Source organism: Crocodylus siamensis, chromosome 1 (genome assembly GCF_052110815.1).
Source record: "Crocodylus siamensis isolate JL-2025a chromosome 1, ASM5211081v1, whole genome shotgun sequence".
Lineage (NCBI taxonomy): Eukaryota > Metazoa > Chordata > Crocodylia > Crocodylidae > Crocodylus > Crocodylus siamensis.
In genome coordinates this window covers 155,485,847-155,513,016 of record NC_143395.1, presented here as the reverse complement: position 1 = coordinate 155,513,016, position 27,170 = coordinate 155,485,847, and the positions used below count along the sequence as shown (strand labels likewise).

Here is a 27,170-nt window from a genome sequence, read left to right as displayed (position 1 = left end):
GTGGGCGGATGAGAATAGGATGGGATTCAACACCGACAAGTGCAAGGTGATGCACCTCGGGAGGAAGAACCAGCAGCATACCTACAGGCTGGGGAACTCCCTTGTCGGCAGTGTAGAGGCAGAAAAGGATCTTGGAGTCACTATTGATGCCAAGATGAACATGGCCCCGCAGTGTGGGGATGCAGTCAGGAAAGCCAACCATACCTTGTCATGCATCCACAGATGCATCTCAAGCAGGTCCAAGGAGGTGATCCTCCCCCTCTATGCGGCACTGGTCAGGCCGCAGATGGAGTACTGCGTCCAGTTCTGGGCGCCACACTTCAAGAGGGATGTGGACAACATGGAGAGGGGTCCAGAGGAGGGCCACTCGCATGATCAGGGGGCAGCAGGGCAGGCCCTACGAGGACAGGCTACGGGACCTGAACCTGTTCAGCCTCCACAAGAGAAGGCTGAGGGGGGATCTAGTGGCCTGTTACAAACTAGTCAGGGGGGACCAGCAGGCACTGGGGGAGTCACTGTTCCCCCAGGCACTACCAGGAGTGACCAGGAATAACAGTCACAAGCTGGCAGAGGGTAGATTTAGGCTAGATATCAGGAGGCGCTACTTCACAGTCAGGGTAGCTAGGATCTGGAACCAACTTCCAAGCGAAGTGGTGCTGGCTCCTACCCTGGGGGTCTTTAAGAGGAGGCTAGACAAACACCTTGCTGGAGTCGTTTGACCCCAGTACTTTTTCCTGCCATGGCAGGGGGTCGGACTTGATCTGCTCAGGTCCCTTTCGACCCTACCAACTATGAAACTATGAATGAATAGGTGGCAGAAAAACAGGTAATGACAGCCTGTCTTTCCTGAGCTTATAGCTGCTCTGGGCAAATTATACTACATTAGCATATTTTACACTGGTGTCTGAACTGTAGATTTTTGGGGGTGGTAACTTTACACCCTCAGATTTTAGGCACTTAGACGTGTGTAAACGTGCCTGATGTCCATGCTCTGAGTTTTGTACTGGTGTCTATACTGATTTTAGTTGCACCTGTGCAAGTTTAACAAGGCTTTGGCTTCCAAGACAAATCTAAAATGCTTTATGCCCTATTACTTCCAAATCTAAGACGGCAGAATTACTAATGTTTTATTTAACACAGAATGAAAGGTAGGGAATCCTAGTTTCTGAACTTCAGTATTGGGTGTGTTATGCAAATTTAACACGAGGATAATACTTAACTGACTTAAAAGGGTGTTGTGAAAATTGATTCATATAGTCAACATGTAAAATGTTGTATAAACGTGCCAAATAACAAGGTGACATCTTTTCACAATGAACTCCTGTGTTTTGTACCTGTAACTTTTTTCCCTTACTGAGTAGCTTTGCTGATAAGTAGAAAAGTTCGGAATATCAACCCATGATCTACAAACATTATGTGTGAATATGCACATTGTAGGCACAGCTGTATGGTACAGAAAGGAAGGACAGCACCAAGAGGAAAACTGATGATCTGCAGTGACTAATGTCTGTTACACTTTTTTAATATATACCCTCTTCATGAGCGAAAACACATAAGCAGACAATCGTTTGAAACCAAGCAATGACAATTAAAAAGAAAAGAAAAGAAATAACTCATACAAATACTGATTTTGAAAAGGCAGAGTTTACATTAATATTTCAGGTAAGGCAGATAAGAGATTTAAGTCCTCATATCGTAATAGCTCTTGAGGGAACAGGATAATCTGTATGCATTTTTTTGATTTTATTGAGTAAGGGACAGAGGAAGACAGGCTGTTCCGACTTCATGCCACTGAATGCCTTTTCATTTCTAAATGTTGTATTTTTCACTGAATAAAAGAAAATGTCTGCTCAGAAGCAAACAGCATGAGTGATTAATATTTGAACTATCAGGGATCTTGCAAACGTCTTTAGAATCAAGCTGGGAAAGGTTAATTTCAAAGCCATTGTGTCCTCTCTGACTTTTCTAAAGAACCATCACAAAAGTTTATGAGATTTCAGTGGAAGTGAATAATCAAAGATCAGCAATGCCTTTTTTCCCCCTGAATATTGCCACATATGCGATATTTACAAGATTTTAAAGTGTCATCCAGGCATACCTGAAGTTTTGTTTCTATTACACAGCAGTAACTGCTTGTGATCACCATAGCTGAGAATTTTTATTTTTTTTGCTTTCAATATACAATGCTCCTCTTTGGGACTTAAAAAAACCCCAAACTACTGGATGTCAGAGTCATCATTTAGTTTAGGAAAGAATTCTGATGAACTATCAGACATGCTCAGTCACCATTCTTATTGAGGGCAGTGGTTCTGTAACGAGTTTACATGCAGGTTAAAAATAAACAGGTGTATGCTTAAGGATGCTGAAGCTAAATCCTGTAACTGTGGCATTAGGCCTTTAAAGCTGTTTACAGACAAGCCTATTACAGTACTTATAATTAGGATATTAATCTACAATCATAAAACTTTTCAAAATGCTCTTAGACATCAACCTTGCAAAACTAATGCAAAGTATGTGTGCAGCAAATACCAGACACCTTCTGGCAGGAGAGGAAACTGATCTGTCTATCCAGATAGATTTGAGAGCATAGAACGGATAATACAACTCGTCTCAGAAATAGGCAGCAAGATGAGGCAGTAAAAACCCATCAACATACATCATTTGATCATGGTACAGTGTCATCTCCCAGCCTCTATTAGCCCTTGCTGCATCAGTGCAAGTCCCAGACACTTTATCCTGTTTATAATTGCTGATGAGCGGTAATAAGGCCTCCATGCCTCAGCTCCTGTCCGTTCCACTTCAGTGCCCACCTATTAGGTAATAACTTTTATTTACAGCCTTGCTTGATGTGCTGTTCTATTAGTACAGCTGAGAACTGAGTGGGGTAAAAAAGTGTCTCTAATGGGCACTATCATTGCCAGGCCTGGGTGATTTATAATGCAACTCTGCGGCCGTTCTATCATCACATGCCTTTGTGTGAGAAGGCTCTAGGAAGGTTGGATTTCTAACACAATGTCCTCCAGCAGTCAGACACTGAAGTTCACTTAAAAATACACATTAAAAGGTCAACTGGAACAACAAAGCCCCCTCAGAGTTGTTTTTATACTAAAGAAAATCCTTCACTAACTTTTGTTACATTGTTAGCAGAAACATTTTACCACTGCAGAGCAATAGAATATCTAATTAATGGTAGACCTGAGCTTTTTGCCCTTACTAGACATATAAGGGGGGTTAAAACCTGATCATAAAAAGGACGTTTCAGTCACAGCTCAAACCAAAGAGCCATTCATTTGATTGGCACTCCACACTGTCCTTCTAGATCTCCCAAGCAGGTTGTCAGCTGAGACGATACAGGCCCAAATCCTGCAACGTGCTTGTATCAGACCAGAGCACTTAAGCACATGCCTAAATGTCAGCATCTAAGTAGTCCTATTACTTTAATGGGAACCTTCTTGTGCTTTAAGCTAAGCATGTGCTCAAATGCTTTTGTGGATCAGTGCCAGCGTGCTCTGCATCTTGGAGACTCATGCTCAAGCTTATGCCTAACACTACAGCACCCACAACTCCATGAAACATCAGTAATCTCGATTCCAATGAGCCACCTATAAGAAATGAGGTAACGTATCTCTATAAATCCATCAAACTTATAGATGAATAATGTAGACTGGCTGTATTATTACCGCACCTGATCTTTCTGTTTCTATTATAGCTTTTTTAAAAAAGCACAATTTGGAACTGGCAGCAGTGCGCTCAGAGTTCCATTAACCTTTCCAGAAATGTCCAAATTGTACAAAAATGTTTTGAAATCTAACTGTTATGATTTAAAATCATAGAAAATTAGGGTTAGAGGGGATCTCAGGAGGTCATGTAGTCCAAGCCCCAGCTCAAAAGCAGGACTACCCCCAACTAGATTTATATATTACTCCTCTGCTATACAACTCTAAGATGGTGTAATACAGTACATGATACTGTATTATCAGGGCAAGGGTGCAAGTAAAGAGAAAAGATGCCACAATTAATTGCACAGGCCTTACTGGAGTGATGCCTGACATTAATGATAGCATTAATTCTTATTCCAGAGGGGACAACCCAAGCCACACAAAAACCCATGCAGCAGGCCAGAGCCCAAAGTTCTTTGCTTTTACAAAATCCTTATCCTTTGGGCACACTTTAGAATATAAATACCTTGACAGCCAAACCATCAACTTTGGCAAAGAGGAAAAAACAATATATGGTATTATATATCTTTGTCACAAATGATTCTCTGGGACCCAAAGGGACAGACGTTCATAAGGTAAAAACTAAAAGAAACTCAGCTTCCTCTACCACCTTTTCCTTGTCTTGACAGATTTATTGTTCTGATCATCTTCAGTTACATTAAATACTAATAATATATGAAAGGTTTAGGTATTCCTTAAAATTCTCCTGATAGGAACCTGCATCTAACATATGCAGGGCAGATTTCTGTTTTTCTGGTCTCAAACACTGATACTGCAAACCTAAGGGAAAATCTATACTGGAAGTGAAAAAAAATATTCAGCTGAACTCACACCAAAACATTCTTCCTTTAAAGCTCAACAGAGCAGAAATGTAGGATTCTCACAAAAGGGAGAGTTATATATAGTGGGTAACATTGAGCAATACATTTTTTAATAATCAAATTAACCAACTTCTTAGACATAAAAAGAAGCTGAACTGCTACTATGGCAAATGTTGAATGAACATGAAATACCTATAGTAGCCCTCACAGTATTCTTCTTTATAAGGTTTACTAGTTCACTATAACCCAAACTTTAATTTTATATGTATACAGTAAAAATCCTTGCAATTCATGCCTCTTTTAAATACCGTACTTAATTGGATTCCTTACAACTGGCCAGAAAAGCACACCCCTCTCTTCATCAAGCAGCAATGAAAATATTTGAAGTTTTGAAAAAGCCCATTTTAACACAATTTTTTAAAAATGACAATTGGTACATTAAACATTATCTGTGATCTATACTCACAAAGTGTTTTTTTTCAGGTGAGACTTTCCTCACATCATGCAAAAGCATCAGAGCCTATACATTAAATTGTCTTGGAACTGTCTAAAAGTAAAACTGCCTGCTTTATTTCCATTGTCAAAACTAGGTGAAATGCTAACAGCAAGCAAAGCATTTATCCTGACAATGTATTTTATACTTAAAACACTTTCACTTTTACACAACTTATGTACTATGTTTAATAGAATGTGCGTATTTTTGTGAGTTGCATATGATTTTTACATGGAAAAACAATGTTAACTGCTGGCAGGGGGCTCAGCATGAGAGGCTGCAACCAAATCATGCAAGCCTTGATCACTGAAAAGATGACAAGGTGAAAGCAGTTTGGTAAAAACTAAGAAAACCAAAAGCAATAGAAAACCATTTTGGTTTGTTTAGTTGTACTCCAGAAGAGAAGATGGCAAGCTTTCTTTGCAGTTCTGTTAGTTTACAAGAACACTGTAAGTCTAACACACACATGAGCCTACAAGACCAAAAAAAAAAAAAATCTCTCTGGATTACTACCACAAACAGGAAGTATAAAAACTACCGGGGAAAGACACCATACCTGTTTAATGAACTATTTCCCAACATATCTAGTCATTCCCTCCTATTTAGTCTAAGGAGATACTGTTGCTCCCATATCGCACTGCAAACTGTAACCTTAGTAACCATTTTGCTAATTATGATCAGATTTTTAATATTCAGGTAATTCTTTCTCCCAGCATTTTTCAAGACTACCTATCCAGAAAGATATTTAACCATCCTTTAGTCATAATTGTAGTTAGATATTACAGCAGTTACTATTTGAAGGGAAAACAGGAATTAGGAATACAGAGGCAAACTTACTTTTTTGTTAAAGCAGAACCCCCAAGCCTACACCAGAAAGAAAAATTCTCATATTTGATGATTGTAGGAAAGAGACCCAGTGGACAAAGTGCTAAGCTGCGAAACATCTACTGAAGGACTCAATGAAGGACACCAATCCCCAAAAGAGAGATAATCCTTAATTAATAGGAAATACCTTTTTTCAGCCCTAATGTTGCTTACAGCTACATGCAGAAATCAGGACATGGAGGGTTCTGTCAGAACTGAGAAAAACTAGGCTTATCCTAGTCACAGAAGTTGTGAATATCAGTCCTTCAGACTAGGGAATCAATCAGGAAAGGTGTAGCCAACTCTGCTCAGAAATGGTTTGCTTTTTGAATTCTGTACATTACTTTTAAAGTGGGCCTCTTTTGAAGACCCTCCAGCTAACTAAATTTTAATTTTGTCCAATTGGATTACTTTTATATTTTTGCATGATTATGTCACATTAATGATAAAAGCAGTAAATTTAAGTGTTTAGACATTAGAGGAAACTTTGAGAGAATTCTCATTCTCTGCCCATTTTTTATTATAAGCAACTGCCCTGCTTCAGTTTTCACACTTAGCAGCAAATCATTACGGTTTATTTGTCATTGCTATTTTAAGGAATATTTACCACACTCAAGTTCTACCGTACAGCAACATTTTATGCTAAATCCGACACAAAGGAAAAGGTACCTGAGTCACAGGATCTTTTGGTTGGTGTGGTTAAGGAGACATGAGCTGTACCTGTGCATGGCCCACCTGGAAACAAAGAATACCAACAGTTTTAACACACAAGCTAACATTAAATATTTGCAACTTTCATGCAGATAAATAAAGTCAGGATTGCATCTGGGGTAGCGCAGCCGCTGAAATCTGAATGCATCTTGGAGTAGCTGCAGTAATAGTTGTATTTATGCAGCTCTTCATTCTCCACCCTGGCCTCTCCATTAATATCTGACCACACCTTGTGATTAGATATGAAGACAAGTTTTGTTTTGTTATATATTAGCAATATCTTTAGAGGAACACACACTGGAAACATTCCCTCTATGCTAGGAAAAGCACTGTGTTCATTCTAACCAAGCTAGGATCTCATGGAGGTAACCCACAAGTAAAATCATGGGTTAAAATGTTGGCTTCATTTGAAGTCAGTGAGAGATTGCTCAACTGGCTCCACAGGGATTTCACCTGTTGTTTCTAGTGCTTTCTATCCCAAAGGGACTTTACAGGCAGTTTAAGTTAGGCCTGGAGAGGTCAGACAATACCAATGAATCCACCTTATCCTAGGCCTGAATTTTGCCTCATTTCTAAGAATCACTTTTTGTCCTGTGGCGGAGCACAGTAGGTTTGGAACAACAGATAGCAACACTATGTAGTAGTGAAGGCAAGGGAATAAGAATGGCAAGTGCAGCTGGAACTGCTGGAAGAATTGTATAGACAGAATACTGCTGACTAAACTGTTGTGGGGTCACTGGAAGTGATCAAATCTATGGTTTTGCAAATAATCTAAGCACAAGCAAATACCTTACATTTTTTTGTAGACAAATTATTTCATGTTCTGGACTCCTGCCTACTGATTTGGCATTTGTTTGTGGTACATTGCTTTTAAGCTTCCTAGCATCTTAACATGCATCATCATGGAAGAGCTCTCTAGAGATCTTGTTAAACTAACAACCCAATTCAGGGTACTCACTATATTGCAGTAAAGGACAAATAAAACCATATACTGGAGCCAAAACAAATTGACAGCAATGTAAATGGCAGTAATAATACATCATAGTTTTGTTAATTAGATGACAACAAAGCTAAAGCCTGAAATCAGATCTGGTCTAGCAGAATTTGGCTATCAGAATATGAATAATTCAATGTAAGAATGGGTTCACCATAAGCCTAACTCCAGATGTATGATGTACTACTAACTGGGCTATTAACTAGGCATCTAGTTGTTATGTATCCTGAAAACAGCTCTACTGCTAGAGCAAATGTAGCCTTCTCTTTTCAAACAATTTCATGTCTAGATTCTTGTTTTAAAAAAAACCAAAACAAACATTTTTTCCCTTTTTACTGAATTTTCCTGTTAAGATTTTCTTTTGTTTATTTTTAAGATAAAAATGATGGGCCATGGCAATTCTGTTTATGATGGAAATCTCATGGGATTATAAGAACACTGCAAAAGAAAGACTTGAAAATATTATTTTTAATTAGCCTGTCTACAACTCTGCTCTTTTAAACATCATCTATTGAACTCAGTCCCCTGAAATGCACTTGGGAACAAAGATCTCATGAGCTTTTAAAATTTCAGACTGCCAGCTTTTCAAATGAGCGCTGATAAAGCTCCCACTACAGTTCTCTGGCCCTCCAAGGAGTCTTCAAGCAAAAGATACAATTTTATACCCTCTTTCAAGTAATCTTTTAAGTGATTGTACGATAAATCAAAATGCACGCTAAATGGAAAGTTGTCAAGCTACAATCATTAAAAAAATTAAACTTCTTTACATGGGTTAGAAAAATGTCAGAATTTAAAAAGTAAAAATTTTAGATGTCAGATTAATTCATGCTAGTAATACTATTGTCCAAGGTGTGAAAAATGCATTAGTCTACAAGGTGGTATGTGTTTGGGAAGAGAAAAAGATGAAAGGATCCTGAGACAGATTTGACACCTGTTTGAAGAACTACTGACAAGCTGACTCAAGCTCTAACACAATGCTGCAATGTTTGTGATATTAATATTGCAAAAGATTTTTAGAACAAATACAAAAAGGTTTTGTTGGAAATGCACACAAAACTAAAATATAGAACTGTTAGGTTCGTCAGTGTCCATTTTAAAGAGCAGATGCACGTTAACTGTTTACATGTAAACACTGCTCAACACCAACTAGGCCATTCCAATAAATTTATTTTATACAATAACTGTATTATGGCCACTTAAAGAGAGATTTTAATTAGATTATTTCAAGTTTAATAGAAATAAAAGCTGACAGGCCTTACCACACACGAAAATGAATGTGACCAACCAACATGATTACTGCAAATATTTACAGTATTGTAAAGATTTATCTTAATTGGGTTCCTCAGAAGACAGTCAAATATAGGGTGCTAATTTGTCATTTTCTAAAACTGAATAAGCTACCTGCATCCCTCATTGTACTGGATTCTCATAAACATAACGGAAGATTCTTTATATTGTCTTACTATGTGTTTTCAGATAGTTTTGTTTTGAACTGCACCAAACTAGGATTTCAACAACTAACAACTTGGGATTTGCATGCAAATACATTAATGCCTAATAACAAACAAAGCTGGCATGCCCTTTGCAACACTTCTACAGTTGTTTTTTGTTTCAGCATTAAAAATAATCATGCATAATGCAGTACTATGTAGCATGGGCTTGAATCGGCTATTCTGTATGGAAATCATGGTGCCAAATCCTTTGTATTGTTAACTAATGCAGAAATCTTTATACTTTTTGAAATAGGACAGAATATTTTTCACTGGGCTGAAATTAGTATTGCATAGAAAAATTAACTCAGGTAAGTGAGGATGGTGGTCCAACCTACTTGGTAAAGATAACACATCTCGCCCAAGTATCAAAACGTAAGTACCTGAAATCAGGGCTCAGGGGAATTGACCAGGATTCACAAAATGCTCATGTGCACAATACATCTGCAAATGAAAGAATCCAGGGGCCAGCTCATGGTGTAATCCAAAAGGCTGGAGACTGCTAATTGCTCTCACTGCAAAATGTTATAAGACTAAAGCTGAAGAATAATATAGCTTTTACATGTACTTCATTATCCTATCTGCAGATCCAAAATTCATGCAGTTAGCTTAGTCATGAGATTTTAAGGAGTTTGAGTTTCTTTAATAAGAGACGCAGAAGCAGACATAATGAAGGCTGATACTCTCCAACACTAGCATATGAATTCAGGAACTGGAGCTTTACAGCAGCCAAAATATGACAAATTTTATGGTGAAAATAAGTTGGGTTTGTATATTCAGCCCTGAAAGAGAAGGCCACCAAAGTGAAATACTTTGTAAATTGGAAATGTAGAAAAATATAGGTAATCTTGTTAATACGCCTGCAGCGCTTAGTTATTTTTGGCTCCTGGTATCACTAACTTGTAGCTACTGTTAACATAGTACAATAGAAGGGCATCAGTTAGGACAAACAGACTGTCAAATAGTTAGTTAAAAATGGTCTGTGGCCCAATAATCAAACTAACATTTCACTATCATATTCTCATGTAACAGTAAAATATTAATAAAACATAAAAATAGTTAACTTACCCATTTCTTTTGCAGATTTATTACTCTTCCAATATGCTCTCTTAATTAACATGACATTTACATAACAATATAATTAATTTCCATCTACAGGCACTGTAGACTAATTAGAAATGCATCATCCCTTTTTAAATACCTTGTCAATTTCATTCCACCTAATATGACGCCGATTCACCTTTTGCAGCACTAAACATACCGATACATCAAAATCCTACTCAGACAAATAATTTTGGGTCTCCAAATTTAACTAATGGAACAAAATTAGTGGAACACAAATGCAACAGTTTGAACTATCTAGCAAGAACCTTAGTCACTAGAATGCACTTTACAAGTTTTCTATGCAATACAAAAAGCAGTCAATTTTCTTATATCCAACACAAATTGAATACACATAAAACTAGCAGCATGTATAACTGCCTTCTCTCTAGAATATTTTCCTTTACAGATCCAAAAGATTCTGACAAATGTGAAACAAGTTTTAAAAAACCAGTGGGATTATTATGCATTATTTGTTAACTGCTGACAATGGAGAAAGAGACTCCTCATAGCACTTTAGCAATTGGACTGGATTGACAGGACCTATTCTTGGGAACAAGCACCTTCTTGACACTTTACACAGAATCTTGTGAAGTGGTGTCTGTCAGAGCAATGCCTGGGCTTCCTTGTGCAAATACCCAAAACAAAAGTTACTGCAAGGCAGAGACCCTGATCTATACTAGTTCTTTTCTTTTGTTAAATAAGAACTGACTAGATAGCCTAGATTTTATTACTTTAGTCTGTCAGTAAACTCAAAATAACCCAAATACTTGTAACCTTTGTTTGCCATTGAAGGGGGTAGCATTTGAAATTTGAATGCCTCACATCTGATGGCATAGTTCAGTTATCGGAGACTCCTTAGCAAACAGAAGGGGAGGTTGGGGATATGAACTGGAAAATGCCTGGAAAATGTGGTGAGGAGTCAAAGTTGCCTTGAAAGAGAACTCTCCAGCTGGGTGATGGGGAACCACTGTTTTGCCACCCCTATGCAGACATGCTGTCTGGTTGATGCATCAGCTGGAGGTGGCTGCAGGGGAAAGGTGGCTCCAGGCCTTGGGCAGGTGAAGTGGGTGGGGTGGTAGGGAGGAGAGAGGTGGAAGTTTGCAGATTTATGCTCTCTGCCCTTACCCACTCACAGGTGAGCCAGGACAGACTGTGCTATACCCCTGAAACACAACTGATCCCAAAGCAGTTTGACCCATTCCAAAGAGGAAGGGAGGGTGGAAGACTGGGATACTGGGGGTATTCCACTACTGAAAGAAGCATATAGCTTTCCAGCTGATGCAAGAGCCAGCTCTTTTCTGCAAAAATAAAACTTTGAACAGCTGCATGCTCATTTTTTGTCAGAAGAAAGGCACTTCCCCCAGCACAAATGTTACATCTATCCATACAGCCCTAGTATGGACTGAAGGCAGCTGGACTACACAATGGCACACAGATTAATATATTATTATATACACATACATACAATGTTTTTTTCCCCAAATAAAATCATGAATACTATAAAAACTAAGTACATAGTGAACAAACATGACCATGAAGCCAACAATGTAAAAGAAACTTAGATCTACAGTGGTCAAAACAAATCAGTGTACATCTGAACCTTGTTCTAACTTCAGGGGGTCTTAAAGGGAGCTAGGAGGTTCCTATACAAGGAATAAAAAGCAGTCTCTTTTGAAAGAGGAGCTAAAATGGCAGTTAAGGGAGAGGTGGTTTCTCAAGATACCTGCATAGCAATAGGGGCTCTGTGAGGTTTTAGGAGAAATACTGAGGGCATTAGCAAAACAGGAAAGACCAACACTTTGGACATTTGGCCACACCAGGAATTTAGTTTGTGCATTTGCTTAATCAGTAGAGACATACCTAATTTTTCTACATAATCAAGTTTGAAGAGTCATCGATTAGATGTACAAGTACATGAAGACCTAAAACAAGAATGTTAAACCTATGTAAGCTCAGTCTGCACAAATAGCACACTCTTCCTGTAAGAAAAAGCAAATCCCTGGAAGAAGTAATTTGCTGCAGAATGAATAAGCTGCACAACAATTTTGGTTGCTTCCACCATTAAACATAGCTCAGAAGAAAGGACATTTAAATAATTATGCATTTTTCTCAATCTAATGAGGCTGTCTTCAATCATCTTTGAGGATTTTATTTATATGCCATTTTGCAACGCAAAAATCACCATTACATTGTTGGTCTTAATTGGTGCCATTCTGTGGTGGGAATATTGGCTAAGTACAGACATTCAAAAAGCCTGAGGCAGAATCAATCTAAGTTGCATAGTTTTCTGTTAGTGGCTTAGGTTAAATCTACAGTGAACAGTATATGTCTGCCTGTTAGTGGGGACAGGTGTGAGGGGGCATGCAGGCTGCTTGCACTGATTGAGACTTGCAGGTTGGGGGTGCTGCAGGCTCCCTGGGTTGCTGGAGGCTGCTGAGCATAACCAAACACCGGGGCCATCCCTCACTGACAGCCACGCAAGCCCACACACCCCTCCCACCCTAGTACTCTGGCACCCTGTAGCTGTGGGCCAAAAAAGCCTTGCAGCATCCCAGATGCCCACGGCCTGGGTACCTCCTGGCTATGGCTGAGCCATGGGGGTCACAGGGTTGCCTCCTTGTAGGCTCAGTTTTGATGTTCTACCTTCTGCCACACCAGAGAGAAACCACCTGGCACCAGATCCCTCCTCGAAGGAGGGGTAGGGGTCCATGCTGGGGTTTGGGTGGCAGGGCACCTGTCTCTGGCCTCTGAGATGCGGTGTGTGGGAGTCAGAGTTGGGTACTGGGCATGGGGGTCCCTGGCTGGGTATGCAGGAAGCCAGCGTCAGCTCCGTGGAGCTGTGCCCAAGCACGGGGGTTCACTTAGGCTTAAGTGTCAGGTATGTGTATACATCATGGGGTACTTTGTGATGGAGTGGGGGGGGGGCACAGAGCATGGGTGTGGGTGCCCAGGCTGCAGGGCTCATGCAGGCAACATGGATGCCCCCTTTCTCTGCCTGCAGTTCACAGATGGCTACAGGCAGAAGGCAGGACTGGGGAGAGGGTGTGCTGCCTCTGCTCAGTGACAGCTCAGGGGTGGGGCCCACTAAGCACTCAGCTGGAGCAGACTAGCATGGGCTGAGTTCTAGTGTGCTTCTCCACAAGGGGAGAGTTGAAGGGGTCTGCAGAGGAGGCTGGGATGCCACAGGACAGTAATCTCAGTTTACTCAATAGGGGATCTAGTATAGAAGTTCGATTCACTGTACAAGTGAATCGATTAGATTTGAATGCATGTTGAATAAAGTCCATCTTAGACAGGGTTCTGCCATTTTTAGACTGGTCTCTGTGTGCTGAACTTCTGTAATGGTTATGGGTTTAGATTTATTTCTGATCACTTAACCAGTTTGTGTGTATTGTCTATATCTACTCTGTAACTACAGACATTCAAAAATCCCAAGGCAGAATCAATTTAAGTTATGTGGTTTTATGTAAGTGGCATAGTTCAGTGGTTCCCAACTTTTTTAGACTAAGAACCAGCAAATCATGGACTGGAATCATACAATCATAGGGCTGGAAGGGACCCCAAAGAATCACTGGGCCCAGCCAAGACATCTGGGGTCAGGTGATCCCAGCCAGGTGACTGTCCAGTCTTCTCTTGAAGACCTCTAGGGTAGGTAATTGTACCACCTCTGGGGAGAGCTTGTTCTATAGTACGGACACCCCAGTTGTGAAGAAGTTTTTCTAATGTTTAGCCTGAAACTATCTTCCAGGAGTCTGTGTCCATTGTTTCTAGTTTTCCCCCAGGGCGCCCTGGTGAACAGTTGTTCACTGAGCCCCTGATGTACACTTGTGATATAGCAGTAAGCCGCACTCAGGTCGTCTCTCAGCCTTCTTTTCTTTAGGCTGAAGAGTCCAAAATCCCTCGGCCTCTCCTCGGATGGCTTGCCATGCAAGTCTCTGATCATATGGGTGGCCCTTTTCTGGAGCCTCTTGAGCTTTAGCACGTCCTTATTGAAGTGCGGTGCTCAGAACTGGACACAGTACTCTAGCTGTGGCTGCACCGGTGTTGAGTGAAGTGGGAGAATCACTTTCTTGGGTTTTACTGAAGATGCATCGATTGATCCATGCCAGAGTTTTATTGGCCCTACTGCAGTGCGCTGTTGACTCATATTCATAGTGGGGTCTATTGTTACCCCCAGATCCCTTTCATTTGCAGTGCTGGTCAGGTTAGCAACGCCCAGCCCGTAGGTGTGCTGGGGGTTCTTCCTTCTCAGATGCAGCACTTCGCATGTCTCTATGTTGAACCTCATCTGGTTCTGTTCTGCCCAACATGCCAGCCTGTCTAGGTCTGCTTGTATCTGCAGCTTATCTGCGGGTGTGTCTGCACAACCCCATATCTTGGTGTCGTCCGCAAACTTGGCCAATGGGCTTTTTACCCCCTCATCCAGGTCGCTGATGAACAGCACTGGGCCAAGTACTGACCCTTGGGGTACGCCGCTGCCCACATCTCGCCAGAAGTGACCGTGGACCAGCATACTTCAAGACCAGAAGTGACTGGCATACTGCAGACTGGCAGCCATCCCTTTTTTTTTTTTTTTTTTTTTTTTTTATATACTCGGTACTTCTGGTCTGGCAGCCAACTCTCTTGTGGACCAGCAGTCAATCAGTATTGAGCCGTGGCCCAGACATTGGGAACCTCTGGCATAGTTTATATCAGTAGTGAACAGAACACATTCACCTTCTGTGGGGTAGGCAAGTCTTAGACCAGGTTCTGCCATTTTTAAATCAGTCCATGTGTGCCAAACTTCTGTTCTATTATGTGTATAGACCAGTTTCTGATCACTTATATCAGTAAAAGTGTAATGTCTGTACCTGGCTGTAGCAAGATACCTCAAGCCAGGATTCCAAAGTTCTGCTCCCTTTTCTGGCACTGCTCTACTCTTATTTCTGGCAAATTGCTTAGTCTCAGTTTGCTCATTGGTAAAATGGATATGGTACTTCCCTAGCTCCGAGACATACTTTAAGGCCTAAAGTACTCCTGAAATTTTCAGTTATGATACAATAGTAAATTCACTGTTATAGTAACCTAAGCTGTTGTAGAGCTTCTGTTCCTTTACCAACATTTTTGCACATGAACACATTTGTTTCTGCTTCTTAGGGCCTCCTCCTCTTTATTAAATGAGTCTACAGAATATGCTGCCAAATACATCCTGCAAGACTAGTATAAACTGGAACTGGAGAAAATAATTAACAGTGATACTATTTTGTTGGCCTTAATTAGGCTTCAGAATTACCCTTGCCATTGACATGAAAAAGGAACTCTTTTCAATCTCTCTACATGCTTAATAGAACACAGCACAGGATATGTTAGAAAGGCAGAGCAACAAACTGTCTCAAACTTCGCTTGTGAAGATGAAAGCAAAAGCCACCAAAAGGTCATAATGTCATAATGCAGCTGTTCCCCAACTGACAGATTGCACACCACCAATTTAAAACAATACAACCTTAAGTACCACCACCATATTTGTGTCATATGAAGTAATTATAATAAATCTGTTAATGCATACCACTGATAGGTTTTCTGCATACCACTGGTGCTATGTGCATCACAGACTAGGAACCAGTGCATAATGCCATCATTTACACAGACATCATCCTTGCCCAGAGATGAGCATGAAGTATATACATTATGCTTGCTTTAAATTTCTACGTCTTTACTTAAGGTGTACTGGAACTTCTTTTCTTCAGATTTATACATTAATATCCCCCCATTAAATCAGATTTAAAGTTAGGGAATTCATATGTGATTTTGTACTAAATGTAAAGAGGGAAGTATATGGGTTTGTGCTAAGAGTGTAGAAAAAAAAATCTGAGATGGCTGCTATCCAGAGGTATAAAAAATAAAGTACATTTAACTTTACATTTTCAAGGTGCATCAAAGCCTGACCACGTTTATATTATGTTTAACCAGTCAAGCCAAAGAACCATCTCCAGACTAAGAAATTCTACCTCTCTTGCAAACATCTAATTAAAAAGCCTCAAACAGATAGTTCTTACTACAATCCCTAAAGGGCAAACCACAGTAATGCTAAACATAAACCAGAGAAGCATATCATAGGATCAAAGACCTACTGATGAGAATACCCAATTCCTGTTATCAGATGTACAAACTTGGGTACCAGAAGCAAGAACATGATGAGTGCTGCTGTCAGTCAATCTTGTGTGTTCACAAGAAACTTGATATCATTTCTTAAGGTCACTGTTTGATTTGCAGCTTTTGTCAATTGTATGTGGACATGAAGTTTAATTGTAATATTAAATCCTTTGGTCATGGAACAAGCCAGTTTTGTAGCTCAACTCATTTTTAATAGTTACTGTGTTATTTTAGAGAAAAGCCAAAACATCTACTTTACAGAAAGACAAATATATGAATCTATGATTTTATATGACAAAAAACAGTAAAATTATTTCCATGACCACCTCTAAGAAATTAATCAATGCTTGATAGTTAGGTTGGGATAAGTCAATATTTCTTTACACAATTAATTCAATTACAGAAGCATATTTGAATGTAACATTTCTCTTTTCTCCCTTGTCTTATTTCATTCATCAGCTTAGAAACAGAATTCTTCAGGGTAAAGACCATAGACCAGACTAGATTTGCAAAACTGCCAACTGCATGCATACATCCAGGCTCCCTGGATGTCTCCAAGTTTTCAGACAATGATGAGTACCCGCCCTCTGAAAATCAGAATCCTTTAAAGCGTCTTCAACTGAGCATCCAAAAATGTTTGTCACTCTCACAAAGAACAGCCTTGTTTTCTCTTTTGTTTACAAAGCACCACTGTAATATAAATATTAAATATTTTCATGGTATAAAGCAGAAAACTGTCATGTCTGACTCAGTTTATTAACTTTGACTTATTCAAGCAAAAGGCAAAAACCTGGAGTAGTTACAAATTGTTGGAAACCTTGTTTTTGTCTAAGGCTGTCAGAGAAGAGACACTTGGAAAAGGATGAATATCTCTGTGTGCATTCTTCATAAGGGAATCCTGATGGAAGTGAAATGACTGGCATGCGATTTCTCATTCAGAGCATGGAACTAATGAAAATATTCATTACTTTTCTAACACTGTAGGCATGCATGGCATTTTACAAACAGTGTTTCGACAAGTCCCCACACCATGAAGCTCACAGTTTAAACATCTAACAATTGCACTGGTTGAAAACAATACCTCATGGTTCTGACAGAGCTGATTTTGACAGCCTTGTGCATCTTGGCTCTCAGCTACAGTACTTTATACCCAGACACCATTAGATGCACTGAAATACTTTCACAACCATAAAGAGGATTTCTGGTACTTCTACCACACTCAGAAATGCTTAGCATCAGAGTAACAACACTAACACTAGTTTCACATAGCATTTCAGTAAAAGCTTGCCTTAACAAGCAAGCACTCAAATGGTCAAGAATGGCTACTTAAGTGTCTGTTTTGACTCAGTGATGGCCAGATTTTAGAAGGTGTTGTGGACTTGAGCACCTACTAGAAGCTATGCATGCTTACCACATCTACAAGTCAGAAGCAGGCATGTGAGACTATTTCTTATTTTTGTCTGCCCAGTCACAGACCACTAATGACTAGGGGTCTACCTAACTCAAGGAAATTGTGGGGCCAGGCACTATTTTCACAGGAAGATCATGGTGTCCCTGCCTCTCTGCATTGGCAGAGACACCCTGGTGGGCCCACCCTAGCCACTGATAGACTGCAAGGGCTGTCCATCATATGGCCCACCTCTTGCTGTTAATTGGTTGTGAAGGCTGTCCATTATGAAGCCATGCCCCTCGCTGCTACCGGGTGGAAAGGAGCCGGGCAACGTAAGTGGAAGCTCTCAGCACCTTGGCTTCGCCTTTGTGTGGGCTGTCTCCTCCCTCTTTCTGTTAGTGGGCTGAGCAGCTAGGCCACAGAGCCATGAAGTCTGCTGGTTCCCTCTGGGGAGCCAGCATTTCATTTTTAGTAGGTTTTCTACTTTTTTTTCTGTAGATTTTGTGGACATTGCCCACTTTTGCAGGCAATGCTGGATTTTGCAATTTTTGTAAAATCGCAATTTCGGTAGCTCCCTAACCAATGACTCTTCTGGCCCATCCTTTGACACAATGCCTGTATGTACAATACCATGGAATCTTGCACATGTATGAAAAGCATTTTTGCAGACTTCCTAATTAAACAGTTTTCAGCACTGGAGAGGTGTGCTTATGACTGTTCTAGGAACACGAGCAATTATTCTCCCTATTATAGCACTTGCAAATTCAAGGAGGCCAGCAAGAAGTTAAGCACATAATTACAACAAAACCATGTAATCTAAAACCAAGAACTACTGAAATATCAAATCTGATCCAGCTGCCAGAGATGGAATTTTTCACACTGACATTTTTCCTGTCACATTACAATGCAGAGTTAGCTTTAAAGCTGCATAGTGTCAGCTTTAAGTCCACCTGTGTAGAGAAAGAAAAATGTGACAGCCCATAGAAAGAAATGAAGGGCTGACACGAGACTAAAATTATTCTGTGCTGTGACCTTTTCTTTACCAAGAGAGAGAGGACCTTATTAAATAAGTAGGTTTTTGAAGAAGCTTGGAGGGGGCTCCCTCTTCCACTTGCAAATCAATTTAACAGATAGCCACCAGCTAATAAACCCAGCAAAACATTACTGGAGCAACCATCTAATCCTAAGTTAGTGTTGGCAAAGAAACTGGTGTTTGCACATCCTGAGCAAAAAACAAACACAAACAAATGAACACACAACAAGGGACCAGCAAGGAGGAAAGAGATGGTTTACTAGTTATATGTACTTAGAAATAGATATAAATTTTGTGCAATCCTAATGTGGGCACAATCATACCACTATAATATTTACTGAAGTAGCTTTATTTCAGTAAATTTACTAATTTTTTAAACTCATATAGTTAAACTGAGGGTGTGGGACACCTGTGTATAGTCCAGACTGAAGTGCCAGTACTTCAAGGATCCTAGCCATAAATTAGTCACAAATCTGCTCTGGATATATGTCCACATGAACCACTTCAGATGTCTGTAGGAGAGGGAGGCAGCCATTTAAAATCTTTCAGTGGCACTAGCCATTTGCCAAATCCTTAAGAAGCAGCAAGTCTTTTGGGCCATATCTTTTACTGGCCCACAGATATAGTTGGGCAAGATGTTAGACAAGCTGCCCTTCTTCAGGGCTGGTGAAGAAACAACAGACTTCAACCAAAATACCTGACAAAAGCCAGCCAAGCCAATGCAAGAAGGGTTCTTTCCCAGACCTAAAGGAGGACATTTTGTACACAAAAGTCTGTTAACCTTTCTCCCAACTGTACAGTTGGGCCAATAAAATTTGTCACACAAAAAAACCCAACCTTACTTCCCATATTTCCTGGACCATCACAGCTACAACAGCACTAAAACCCTACTATAATTCATACAAAAACAAATTGTGATCAGCTTTTCTCACTTTATTAATGCTTTATTACACTGTGCCTCGGAGCCTATCAGTCTTCTGCTCAATAGTTTGCATCTCAGTTCAGGCTTCAATTGTTACTCAGAGGCAAGGCTTTCTTGTGGCGGTATCTTTTACTGAACCAACTATGTAGTTGCCTGATGAAGAAAGTCTTGCATTTGAAGGGTTGTCTAACTTTATCCCAGGTACACAGTTAATCCAATAAATGATAGCACCCTAAGAAATCCTTGCCTCATGCATAATGCTTATCTTGCTAGGATCCTATGACCCCAGCTGACTTCCTGCCCTTTGGGCGGGGTGCTGGACTCGATGATGTTCCAAGGTCCCTTCCAGCCCTGATGTCTATGAAATCTATAATTTTGGGACCATCGCAGCTACAACATCACTCTTAAACTATTATTACCCAGATCCCTTTGCCTCTAAAACAACCAATTGAAAGGACCCAGTCAGTTTCACAGCTGCTAACAGTACAGCACCAAGAGGCTGAGAAAGGCTAAACTGATCAACTGCTCACCCTATATGTGGGCAATTGGCTGACTACCAAACAAACCTCCCATATGCGGTTTAGATTGCTGCATGTTATTTGTAACACTGACACTACCTTGCAAAACAACAAGTACTGATCAGCCAAGTGGCCAAACTCCAAACAATTAGCACCCTTAGTCCCAAGTACTAAACGTGGAAGAAGATGGAAACCTATACTAATTTGACCCTAACATACAAGATGACCTGAAAAGTAAATGTGCTGTTCAGAGGAAAAGTGATCAGTTATAAAAACCACTACACCTTGCAAGACATAATCTTTAAAATTGCCAAATTGATATCCTGCAAAATCCAATCTTAGGTACTACCCTCCAATATTTTATATTTAAAGAGAAATGGTAGCCTGAGAGAGAGGGAGGGGGAAGTGGGGAGAGCATGAGTGTGAGCGAGTGCATGTGCAAGAGCACGAGCGGACTTTTGCTTCAGAGTATGAATCTTGCCACAGCAGAATTTTATGGTTATCTTTAGTTGTCATAACATGATGAAATGATTTTGTTAATTACCTAAATGGCTTGCTGCAATTTTGTTCAATCTGTTTATCCTGTGGACTCAACTACCATGGCAAATGCCTTGATGTAGGATTCATTTAGAAGGCATGAAAAAGGAGAGAGAGAGAGAGAGAGAGAGAGAGAGAGGATGCAGCTTGAGAAGTTCCTGTAAAAGAACACTTCTGAGTACTCCAATCTTTCCACACTTTGATAGGGATTAACTTAATGATCCCATACATTGATTCTTGGTGAATTACTGCAATTCTATTCAGTATAGTGTGAAGCTGTATATCATCATATTGTACTGTGAAATATCAATCTTCTAAGAACGTTGCTGTAATGAGAGCAGCATATGCTTTATAGAACTAGCTACAAAAATAAATAAATAATGTACAGAAAAGCCACTTTTAAATTAAAATTTAAAAAAAGACATTTAAAGTTTGGGCATTCTTCATTATGGAAAAGAACCTCCTACTTTGAGACCATTATCCATCAGAAAAGCTCCATCTGTTGTATAATTATCTCTGATAAATGACACTAAGCTTCATTAGAGGGGGGGGGGAGGGAAGAGAGAGATAGCTAGAACTGTAAATAAATCTCACAACTGTATTTCACTTAAAGCCATTCCAGCAGGAAGTCGTAAAGAATATTTTTATAGGTTATATTTTCAAATGCTCTGCTAGCCGTGCTGCTTAATATCCATCACCTTGGAGTGCAAATTCATGAGTGTATAGCAATCTCAATTGGAGTACATTTTATTTAATTCTCCCTTCCATGCCTCCTTGTAGCCCCTTTTTCTTCTTTTGCACCCCTTCACCCCCCACAAATTCCTTATACATGGCTTAACTCAAGACTCATTGAAACATTTTCCCCAAAAATGGCCAAGTTGCATGGAAGAAATACTCCATTATCTGCACCAAATGGTGGATCTTGGCTTATGAGTGAATAGGTGATTGACAGATCAGACCGGTGAATGCCCAGTGTATTGCTGTGTTCTCTGGAAAAGGTGTTTTAAGACCTGCTTTTACAGCACCCTATGGATTCTTCGGTGGAGAAGCAGCAGACAGGGAAGTAATGGATGGTAGCCATCAGCAACTATTTGAACGAAGGAGAGACAAGAATTATGCTGCGAGTTAACTCCGATTAGAGAAACTAATCTCAAAATGCCTTGGAGTTTGATTAATCAAAGTTCATATTACAGTTGGTACAAATAAAAAAACTGCCACTGTTCACATTCATCTGGAAAAAATTGACACAGTGTAAAAGAAAATTACTTACCTGCGTACAAATAGGTATTTCACAACACCTGAAGACCTCAGCATGCTAGTAAGTTAAACAAAACCAAAGCTAAATGTGGCAATGTATCAAAGTTCCTTCTGTCCCAGCACTTTGTTAGACTTCTTATTTATAGTAGTTACCTCAAAGTGTTTAAGAACCTTGGCATCTCCAGCAGCTTGCCTACTAAAAGGGTGCATATGTTTATCTGCCATTCATTAGTTACAAGTGTACTGAGATCAAGAGAGATTCCTTCAACAGTCCACCTTCCAGAAAAGTAAGACTTTAGTCTGAAGAAAATGAAACTAAAAATTATACATTGAACTTAAACTTCAGTATTCAAGTTTTTAAACTCAAAATATTACACACAGCATCAACGTGCATAGAAGTTTAGAACAGTTTTCAGGAAAACAGGGAAGACATTAGATCATAGTTTGCATTAGCCAAGTTTGTTCAACTTATCCCTCTCTTTAAGCAGGATGTCAGTCTGTCACAATTTCTATGCATAGAAAACCATGGAAGAGCTGGGTCACAAAGCTTAGCCAATAAATCAGGTTTGCCACAGAGACTTACTATCAGTCAAAAACAACCTTACATTACAGTCTGTACTGCCTGTAATCATTTTAAGAAGAGCCTTTAAAATGATACAGGGACAGAATTTATAAGATTCTGGCTTTCAGACTACTGCATACAATAATTTACTCACAGTAATGTAGTAAATAAATACAACTTTCTCAAAACAGTCAATTAAGAGCAGCCTGACTCAAGTTCAAATAGCTGTAAGTAAGCACACACAGATGGAGCTTAAGAAATTCTGTGACTTCTCATGTTTTCAGTTTTTGGTTAAAACCACCTGTTTCAGCTCTGAATATTTTCTATTCTCCTTCCTCCTTTCCCCACCATCCCCCAACAGACAGGTCATATCTTCTTATTATGAGTGGATGACAAATGTACTTGAGAAAAGAGCAGGTGTTTAGGCCTCCTCTACTCTCCCCTCTCCTCTGGGCTCATGTACTTACATTCCTCTTTACTCGGTGAAGTTACATTCAGTTCTGTCGAAAGTTGCTGGTTGGAGTTAACAGTCTGCGTAGTTAGAGAGGTATTGCTGTTGTCACTGTTTGTTTCTCCAGAGAACAAATCTGATTGGCTGTTGCTTGTGCTGGGAGTGGAGTCGTCATCTGGCTGCTTCTTTTGGAAATCTATCAACAACAGAATTGAAAGCGTGAGAGGTATGAAGTCTACCGTTCCAAGCATAACATGAGGTGAGAAGAACCAAGACAAACAAAACATTTTGCTCAAAATGCAATGAATACGCTAAATGGATTAAAACCATTCTGATTCTTTGGACATGCTGGAGACCATATTTTCTTGCCTACAACATGCCCCCATATATACTATGTACTTTATTTTGGAGTCAGGATGAAATAAAAAAATATTCCTGTAGAAACAGAGTAGCAGCAGCTAATGAGATGAGCCTGCTGCTAGCCCTGTGCGCTGGATGGGGCCTGAGGACTGATCTGGTGAAGTCCAACCCCCCGTGCTTGGTCTGGGTCTGACCTCACAAACCAACCCCACACATTGGATCAATTTGATGAGCCAGACCACGTCATATGGCCGAGAGGCTCCCCACAGGTCCAGAAATTTTGTATCAGGGCAGTGGTGGCAGCTTTGATTGCCCTGGTTCCCAGAGTTATGAAAATTAATGCTGCCACCACTCCCCCAGATGCATGTGGATTAATTTTTCTCACCTATAGTGTACACCCTAATTATCTCCAGTTCGTTTTGGTGAAAAAGGTGTGGGCTGTATGCAAGGAAAAAGTGGCAGTAAAAAAAAAAAAAAAATGGCTCTGGACCATATCATGTGGTGGTGGCATCTATGGACTGGAGCATACAGCAGTGGCAACAGATCCCACTGCACATCCCATGCTGGAGCTGCCACCACTACATGCCTTGTGCCACTGCAGCAGCTCCAGTTCCAGCACAGGGCAGGGCAGGGGCAGGCTACTAGGGAAGTAGGTCCATTGGCAGAGGTGACTGGCAAAGTTTCTGGAGGGCAACCAGAACTGTCAGCCCTTGTTTGTCCTCCTGCCACTGACTGCCATTCCACAGCAGACCACAATGCTCGGCCATGCCACTAGTCCCCCAGGTATCTGGCCCATGGCCTTTATATTTGGTAATCCTGTCTTAGTATATTAAGAGTATCTAAAGCTTACTTGCATGTTTGACAGTCAAACCTTTAACATATGTGAGATTTGAACAATTAAAACATAATATGGAGAAGGGCTACATGCAAGGCACAAAACTGGAAGAGATTTGCTATGTTACCCAATCCAATCACTGCACATTTCTGCAAAATATTTCCCACTAGTAAAGTTCCATCAGTAGCAATGAATGGAGAGGGAGCCTGTTGACAGGTCTCCTGGCTGCCCGTTATCTGTGTAATTGTTCTAACCCTTTCTGAGCACACCTGAGATAAGAGGAATAAAAGGAATGTATGGGAGCTGCATTTACCCTACTGCTTCAACCAGTGCTCCCCCTAATGGAACTGAACTGGTGGTCATCACTGTGGAAAGCTTCAGGGATGTTATTTTAGGATAAAGACCTATCTGAAAGAAAAAGGACTGACCTCTAACATTGCTGTCTACAAACATTTTATCCAGTCTACTGTTTATGACTCTCCTCTTGGTATCACCCAATAGTATGATTGCTCCTGTACCAAAATATTTAACGGCTCTCACTTAAAACTACAATTTTTCTTTCAAGCTGCTGTTTCTCATTGTAAGATTTGTATGTCATCCTCCCTCTGCTGTGCTACTTCAATCCTTGCAGACTGTTGTAACCAACCAAATATAACATTTGCGCCAAGTTCCCTTAAAAGAAAGAGGAAAGAAAAACCTCCTGAATTTGAATTTTCCCCAGTTAGAAATGAAGTGGAAGTAGAATTCTTTTTCCCCACATAACCTTTCCTTTATTCTCAATACATAGCAAAATGACAAAGCTGTTGACAGAAATGACTTGTTCCCACATTCCCCTCATCCTGTAGTATAGCCTGGAGTGAAGTCATAATGCTCCACATTTCAATTATGGCAACGGTACATGTTATCACAAGATTATGACTTCATTATTACAGGATCCAGCAGAAGATGAGCTCTGTGAACACAAAAGCATCCTAAAAAATGTAAAGGCAAATTCAAACACATACTGACAACCTACATGGTTTGTAGATTAACTTTTTCCCTTTGTGCTTCTGGTAAAAATTACAGTTTAACTTCTGCATGGAGATCATTTATTTAAACTCCTGTTCTACTTCACCTGTCTGTGCCTTGCCTTAACTACGCCATGCATTGCAACCTACTCTGAGAGAAATTTAGGATAGGAATATGCCTTTCTATTATAGCCCCTCAAAAGTAAACAGGGAAATATTATCATTAACAAAATTACACTGCAGGGGGTGGGGGTGCCCTGACTGGCTTCCCTAGGCAGAGAACGGAGAAGGATGTTGCTTCCCTGCAGCGACTGGGGTAGCGCCCTCTCTCTGTCCTCTTCCGCAGCCCAGGGAGTCTAAGGAGCATGCTGTGAGGTGTACAACAGTAACCCTTGCCTTCTGGCCTTGGCTAGTGCATAGAGGCTCTGAGCTCCCACCATCAAATACTGACCAGCTGTTACGGCCAATCATGCTGTAATTTTAAGCACTTTGTATAGAGTGCAAAAGTTACCGCATGATCAGAAGTGCCTTCCGATCACTTGCGCAAGCACCCCCTATGTATAGTCCCCATGAAGGCCTCCACTCTGGCAGCTCATCAGTCCTTCTTTTCCTCAAAAACTACCTTCTCCCTTTTCTGTGAACATACAAGGGCTTATCTAAAATGGGAAAATATCAGGTGTTTTTAAATGTGAGCGCCAACACATTAACACTTTTCAAATATGACTTAATACTTAATTGTAGACAAAAGGCTTTCCTGGACTAGGAAAATAAGTAGTTTTTAAAACATTAGTTAAACATGTTTTAAGTATTTTCAAACACCAGTTTAAAGTGCCATTTTCTTTCTTTAAAAACTCACTAGCTGATTGCAGTCATGACCTAGACTCTCCCTGATGGTAAGTCCCAGCTAGCTAATGTATTTAAATGAGTTAAATTGGCAGGTGCAAAATATGTAAGCAAAAAAAAAAAATCCTCACACAAACTCTCCCCCTTATCTAGACGTGGCCAAAGTGTGTGACCTAACAGAGTCATGAAGTTGAGGCTGATGAGAGTCAGCTAGGGAGTGACACTGCTTCAGTGAAACAAGGAGCATCTCAGAGGGAAAAGAAAAGGAAAGAAAGTGCAGCTACAACATGGTCCGGAGCAGTGTTTCTCAATCCGTGGGTCACAATCCAAAAGTGGGTCACAAGAAAATATGAAAGTGTTGTGAACAAACCTTAAAAATGGATTCTCCTTTAAGGAGAAAAATGTGGGAAAACAAGGCTTCTCCCTTGAAGGCTGGCAGAGCTCCACACATACCCAATCCCCTGCCCTGCCACTTGGGGGTTAGGGCCTGGAGCTGGGAGGCACTGGGTAGGGACTAGCCATTGATGTTTAAAAATGGGTCCTGGTACAAAAAAGGTTGAGAAACACTGGTCTGGAATATTGGCAGAGATACCAGGTGCTTTGAAACCCTGTGGGACTGTCCTATATCAAATTACAACCCTGGCAGCTATATTTCATGTGCATTTAAACCCCCCCCCTTCAGTTCCTGGCTTGTTACCAACACGATATTTTGTTCAGATATGTTTGGACACTTATATTACCTGTAAAAACACTTTCTACCTGTAAATGCAAGGAAGATGAAGAGGTCAGATGAAAAATGGTTTACGACAGATTTGTATGCAAGGCACTGAATGAAAGTTAAGCCGAATTGCATACATTTATCAGAAATGGAAGCATGTCCAACCTCAAGCAGTGGAGGAAAATTATGGTTACATTCTATATTAAACACCACTGGTGATCTGCAAAACCTATTTAAAAAAAGCAGTTTGCAGTCACACTACTGCAACAGATAGCAAGAAATTTAATAACAACTAGTAAATTAAAAATTTTCAGCCAATGTATTTATTTCCACGTAGATATGAACATTGTGCTTTCAGGCTGTATCATCTGCCAAGTTTTAGCCACAAAGACTATTTACATGGGAATTT

At 40.2% G+C, this 27,170-nt stretch overlaps 1 protein-coding gene across 1 annotated transcript in view; it reads right to left on the bottom strand.

Moving 5' to 3' along the window:
* The window catches only part of ZFAND3 (zinc finger AN1-type containing 3), a 271,476-nt gene that overhangs the window by 53,178 nt on the left and 191,128 nt on the right, over positions 1 to 27,170 (bottom strand). The window contains exons 4-5 of the mRNA XM_090046593.1: positions 23,015 to 23,194; positions 6,567 to 6,632 (exon numbers count right to left, since the gene is read on the bottom strand). Coding sequence (XP_089902719.1) covers positions 6,567 to 6,632; positions 23,015 to 23,194 — 246 coding nt within the window. The remainder of the gene's footprint in view (positions 1 to 6,566; positions 6,633 to 23,014; positions 23,195 to 27,170) is intronic.